We start from the raw sequence: 6,509 nt of genomic DNA on the forward strand, positions 1-6,509 counted from the left end.
GTCATCTACAAATAGTAGATGTGTCAGATAGAAATGCTCCATGATTTTTAGACCACTGAATCTCTCGCTTCTTTTTTCTAACGCTATAAGTCTGCTCAGTCCTTCCATGACTAAAAGGAAAAGAAGTGGTGATAGAGGGCATCCCTGCCTTATGCCTCTATCTATATTGAAGGATGAAGTGGTCGATCCATTTACAAGAATAGCAAAAGAAACAGTAAAGATGCAACCCAAGATCTAGGAGGTGAGGGTGGGGGGAAAGCCCAAATGGATGAGGATCATTTTAAGATAAAGCCAATTCACTTTGTTAAGAGCCTTTGACAATCAATTTTTAGAGAGATTCCCTTAAGGTTTTTGTGTTTTATGGAGTGTAAGGCTTCCTAGGCCGTACCAATGGCATCTTGAATATGTCGATGGTGGAGAAAAGCAAATTTCTCCCGGGAAATATGATTGGAGAGGATGGGCTTAATGCAATTTGTAATAATTTTAGAGATGATTTTGTATAGGCAGTTGCAGAGGGATATAGGCCTGAAGTCATTGAAGGAAGCAGGAGAATCAGTCTTGGGAATCAAGGCTATGAAGGTGAAGTTCATGGGAGGATGAATATGACCTTTGATTCTACTTTCTTCGATGACTGCCAATAGATCCTTCCCCAACAGCTCCAGGAAAGCCAAGTAGAACTCCACTGGCTAACCATCTGGCCCCAATCACTTACCTTTTTTGAACCAATTTAGAGTTCCTTCCAGTTCCTCCATGGTTACTGGTTGGATCAAATCCTCAACTGCATCAGGTTCCACAAACCTTGGAAAATTCCCTGCCAGGTTAATGATATCCGAGAGATTGATGTCTAACGGAGCTGTAAATTGTCTTTTAAAATGTGTAATTCCCAATCTAGCTAATTGCTGGTGTGTAGAGGCCCATCCATCAGGATCACAAGGCAACTGCCAGATAGTATTAGTGGCCTTTCTACCATTTGCGAAGTTGTGGAAGAACTTTGTATTTCCATCTCCCACTTGCAGCCAGATGGCCCTGCTTTTCAACCTCCACTGTTCTTCTTTGTCAAGTAGCAGCTTAATTTTTTGTTTCTCCAGATTGTTCAATTGTACTTTAGTAACCTCCGATAAGAATCCAAGCCCCTGTTCATCCGTTAGTTGTGCAATCTGTAATTCAATATCAATGAGATGCTGTTCATCTCTCATTTTCTTCCTCTTTGACCATTCCTCGGTCCTAATCCTGAGAGTTTTGAGTCTCTCACAGAAATCCGCCGCCATTCTCTGTTCCCTCAGCGGAGGTTGTGATCTCCAGAATTCAGTCACAAGGTTGATGAATTCTGGTTCTTGTAGGTAGCCCGTAAAGAATTTGAAGGGAGGACGAGGCTTCTTGGTTGGTCTAGTAATTTGAAGAAGAATGGGAAGATGATCTGATATACCTCCAGTGCCTACCCATTGTCTGTACAGGGGTAGGTTACGGAGAAGATCTTCATGGATCAGGAATCGGTCCAATCTCCGACCCAAAGCAGCATCCCCCATCCGCCTGTTATGCCAAGTTGGGACTTTCTTATTCATGGGAACATCAACTAGCTTGTAGGTGTCCAGTAATGTACTCATCTACTCCGAGATAGGATCCATTTGTGCATGATGACCCCAGGATTCCTCCATGCCCAAGGAAAAGTTTAAATCCCCTCCAATAATGGTGGAATTTGTGACAAGATTATGTTCCAAAAAATTGAGCCAAAATGCCATTTTGTTCTGGTTAGGTGCATATATGTTGATCACTTTTAACATAAGTCCGAGTTCCCCCACGAAAATGTCCATTCCTATGAATCCCCACCCACCCCAGGCTGAGATGATCTTGACAGCTTTGGGGTTAATACCAATTGCTAGGCCACCGGATTTGCCATTTGCATCCAAACCCTGAAAGACCCAACCTGGCAGAATAGATTGGAGGGTTCTTGTAATGTTGTCTGAAGAGCCAAGAGTTTCCTGTAGGAAGAGGATGTCACATTTGGTATCCTGTGCCAGCCGCTTGAGAGCCAATCTCTTTTTGGGGTTGGCTAGTCCCCTGCAATTGTAGGAGAGCCAAATCATGGGGAAACAGGGACAGAGGGCTCAATTGCTCTAAGCACCCTTTCAATGGTGCACTGTCGGCCCCTGGCAACATCCGCCACCGCCGACTTGATGGCTAATTTAATCTTGGATGGATGGCCTCTGGCAGGTTTATGTTTTTTGGACCGTCCAGGGGAAAGTCCCAACCCCAAAAGTTTTGGTCGTATCCGAGATTGAAGGTTGTAGGTATGGGATCCCGTCCCTGATAGGGAGGAGGTACGAGCATGGGGAGTGGAAAGCTCCCTGAGGGAGGTGGGAGTAGTGGAGAAAGTGGGGGAGGGGGGGGGGGGGGGACAATGGAGCAAGGAATGGAGGGGATAGAGCCCAGAGCGGTGGGGGGAGGATGCAGAGATGAATGCAGAGCTGAAAACATAACATCTGAAAAAAGTGCAGAGGTTATGGGAAAAGACTCATTACCCGGGAGAGAAGATGCTTCCACTGCTGACTTGGAGCGAGTCCGAGGAGGTGAGGTCGTTGCTTTTCGCCTGATTTTTGTCTTCTTTGAAGCTCCTACCTCCGCCTCCGAAGGGACCTCTCCTTGTTCCATATCTCCCTCTCCTTGTTTCATATCTCCCTTGTTCTGCTCTACCGAAGGCTGATGTTTCGTCCCCTTCGAATTTTCCGAAGTCACCGCAGAGAGTAATGGACAATCCTTGTATAAATGGCCCACTTTATGGCACCGCCTACAACGAAATGGGACACCTTCATAGTCCAGTAGTTGTTTGCGTGAGAAATGCCTTCGGTGTAAAGTGATTTTCTCTTCCAGCCCTGCCCTGGTGTCAAGATGTACTAAAATCCTTGCCATAGTCATAATGCCTGTTCTTTCGTAGGACTGATCGTGCTCAAGATAGGTTCCCAGCGCATCTCCAATACGCTTGAACACCTGTGGGGTCCAAAATTGCATGGGTAAACTAGGCAGTCTCACCCAAATAGGCCCAACTCCAAGCTGTTCACGCTCTAGATCAAAAAGGGGGTCCCAACGCTTCAATAGGACTGGCGCTAGCTCAATATGCCAGAATTGCGACAATATCCATTGCGTGTACTCCGCTCTATGAAAGTGAAGAGCGAACCAACCTCTGGCTAAGACCCTTATATCAGGAAGTTCCTTCAGGAGGGAACCCCAAATCTCCTCCGTCCATTGTCGCAATCTTTCCACAGTATAGGTCCGACCTCGAACACGACCAACCAGTACTTTCCTCGCTGTCTCCATTACATCCGCCATTTGAATGTCTTCACCAAAAGTCAGGTTAATATCTGAGTCTATGGCTCTAAGGCACCGGCCCTTTTTCTGTTTATCCGAGCGCCGGCCCGTTGGGTACTCTTTTAGTAGATTTCGACACAGGTCCGAGGTGCTATGCTGGGCCGATTTTGCAGGGCGAGCAGACAGTAAAGGAGAGCTGAAACAACCCGAACGTATAGGGGAATGTGGGTTTAAACTGCCGAAGCCAGGGTGAATGAAGGATCGAGCAGGGCGCTGAAGATTCGAGGGGCTAGCCGGGGCCAAGGAGATGGAGGGGGTGTTCAAGGGCTGGGAGACCTGCGAGGGGTTTGGAGAGGGATGCAGCGAGGGGTATGGCAAGGGAGAGTCGAAAGAGGGGGAAGTCTGCATGCAGGAGCCAAGTAGATGCAGCGTGGCCGGCGAGAGGGGGGGACAATCCAAAACCGGTAAATCCTCAACATTGACAGCCGGATGCTGCCTTTTACCGGAAAGAGGCGGGTGTTGCGACGGTTGAGCAGCAGCTGTCGACCGAACCGGTTTTTTTCCCCAGGGGTCCATGACCGGGCTTTTTTGATGAGCCCAAATCTCCTATTCAGGCATGGGGTCCTCCTCGTAGTCCACGAGGTCCTCCTCCACCATAGTAACCGACAAAATACCGACCTGACCACCATATGACCAGGAGGAGACAGTCTGCAGGAAAAGAACAGGTATCGCGGATGATAACGGCCGTTCCACAACAATAACCTTAAATTATTCACCGACAGTCCCGAATATTGAGGTTCAAACCATAAAAAAAGCCCTAACCCGCAATCAGTCCCGTGGAGGTAACCATCCTCTGGTTCCAAAGGGTCGCATACAGTCAGGGAAGCCCTCGATTCAGCAGGCAGAAACCCGCCATTTTTCGAGAGATCTACAAACCCTGTAAACAAACAACTTATATATAAATCTTTATTATTATATTTATCTTAAACTAATTAAATATACATAGTTTTTCATAATCAATTTATAATTAAATAATTATATCATTAAATAAATCTTCGTTATTATTTTTATTATAAACTAATTAAATAATCAAATTTATAATTAAAAAAAGGGTATATACCTTCTAGCGAGCAATTGAAGGGAAGAATAAGAGTATATATAAAGCCACGTTCTTGAATGTCTTTAGCGCGAACTACGACGACACCCCATCCGAATAGGTTGACTTAACAAACTTGCCAGTCTTAATATTGTTATTATTTTGGTAAACTTATTTTTTAAAATTTATTAAAAATAATTTTATATTTTTTAAAATTATATTTATTTCGTGGAGAGCTTGTTTTCTCTGGGACACAAGGAAATAGGTTAACCATAGAGGTATCTTGTAAGAGTGAAAAGCTACCATTTTACGGACACTTGAAAAGTTATTTCAGATAACGTAGTTTTCCTTTAATAAAAATGATAAATCAACCTACATTTCCAAATAATAACCAAAAATAATTATCTTCCCTACTGATTTAACAATTAAATTATAATAAATTTTCTAACACTAAATATTTATTATTATAATACAAATATTTATTATTATTATTAAAATATTAAAATCTCTCCCTTTCCCGAGGCAGCAATAGCGTCATAGACAACTACTTCAAACCTAACGTGGATGACACAAAATGTAACCAACATCCACTTCAAATCTAACGTTGATGAACACTTTGTAAATGAATATAAAATGATAAAAAAAAACAGCACTCCGCCACCAACTCTCCTCCTCACGCATTCATTGGCGGTCAACGTTCTTATGAAAACAATTTTCCAAGAGCGACGTAACTGGAAAGAGTTTTCTTGTAGCAATTCCAGGTCACGTAAGCCGGCCTGCCGCCCAGCATCTTGCAGCACACTTGTACATATTTTCAAAACGCTACACGCGGCATGTTAAAAGACAAATCTCTAAACGTGGATACACACTCATTGGTTGTTTCGTCTGAGTTTCATATTGACTTACCCCAGGCTTCCCAATAGGAATTGCACTCGTTCTTTCTCCTCACTTTCGTGGCAACGCACTGCCATGTAATCAAAGGCTTCTAAATAGGAATCGCTGCCATTCTGTAACGCCCAACATACACCGGTCCTTTTTTCTTCTCTGCTCTTTACATTACAGCAATTATTGAATTGAGGCATCTCATTCATATACCAAGCATGGTGTCTCATCTTATCATCAGAAACCCTGCAGTTTCAAATGTTTGTGCCATGCCCATGTACTGGAGCATGATTGCATCCATGGCTCTGAATTGGGTACAAAAGTTTTATAGCTTCTACAACTACTATGTTTATGTTTGGGTTTCTGAGATGATGAAAACTAAGTTCCCTGAACTTTGCAATCCAAAAGGCCAACATATTATAAGGGCTATTGGAAAATACCCATTGTCCGGAGATATGATTGATGAATCGAGCAGTGATTTTATCAATAAAAGATATACTGCCTTCGTTCATACATGGGACCTCTGTCGAATTTTCAATGCCTTGGACAGCGATGGCGATGGCATGGTTACTGCAGAGGATGTACAAGGGTTACTCGAAAAACTTGGAATTCAGAATATATCTGATGATAATATGAAAATAATGATGGGTTCTCTGCAGCATATGAGCTTCCATGATTTCTGTGGATTTCTTCTCATTTTGTGTGGGGAAGCTCAAGAGCATGCAGAGACAGAGGAGAACGCGTTGTCGGAGGAGTTGGTGGAAGCCTTCAGCATTTTTGATAAGAATGGGGATGGGTTCATCAGTCCATGGGAACTTCAACAGGTGCTGCTCAGCTTAGGACTAAAAGAAGGAAAAGATTTGGAGAGTTGTGAAATGATGATCACAAGATTTGACAGAAATTCAGATGGTAGAATTGATTTTGAGGAATTTGAGAACATGATGACCATGACGGACAAATCTTTGTAAATGTGTTAATAAAAACCTTGTTTCTAGGATTTCTTTTTGTAAATTTTTCTTCCCAAAATTTCTTTGATCATATGAGAATAATGGACAGTTGCAATGACATATTACCATCTTATTCTGCCTAGTTTGTATTATATTTTAACGCATTAAACCCAGAATTGAATTCTGGAACATGCCATATGTGGTATATACATACTTCCTGTCTATATAACACGAGAGCAGTTTAGCCCTCTTACAGAGCAGACCAACAGAGTCCTTTCCAC

At 43.1% G+C, this 6,509-nt stretch overlaps 1 protein-coding gene and 1 pseudogene across 1 annotated transcript; one reads left to right on the plus strand and one right to left on the minus strand.

Annotated features, from left to right (window-relative positions):
* Positions 1-704: 704 nt before the first annotated feature.
* On the minus strand, positions 705-1,604 carry LOC149165391 (uncharacterized). The gene has a single exon (XM_089429794.1). The coding sequence runs from the start codon at positions 1,602-1,604 to the stop codon at positions 705-707; it is 900 nt and encodes a 299-aa protein (XP_089285920.1).
* Positions 1,605-5,431: 3,827 nt separating this feature from the next.
* On the plus strand, positions 5,432-6,258 carry LOC149165392 (calmodulin-like protein 3; annotated as a pseudogene).
* The last annotated feature ends 251 nt before the right edge of the window (positions 6,259-6,509 follow it).

The sequence above is a fragment of the Pinus tabuliformis genome, chromosome 5_1, assembly GCF_031772625.1.
Source record: "Pinus tabuliformis cultivar Carrire ecotype Pingquan chromosome 5_1, CPIR1, whole genome shotgun sequence".
NCBI lineage: Eukaryota > Viridiplantae > Streptophyta > Pinopsida > Pinales > Pinaceae > Pinus > Pinus tabuliformis.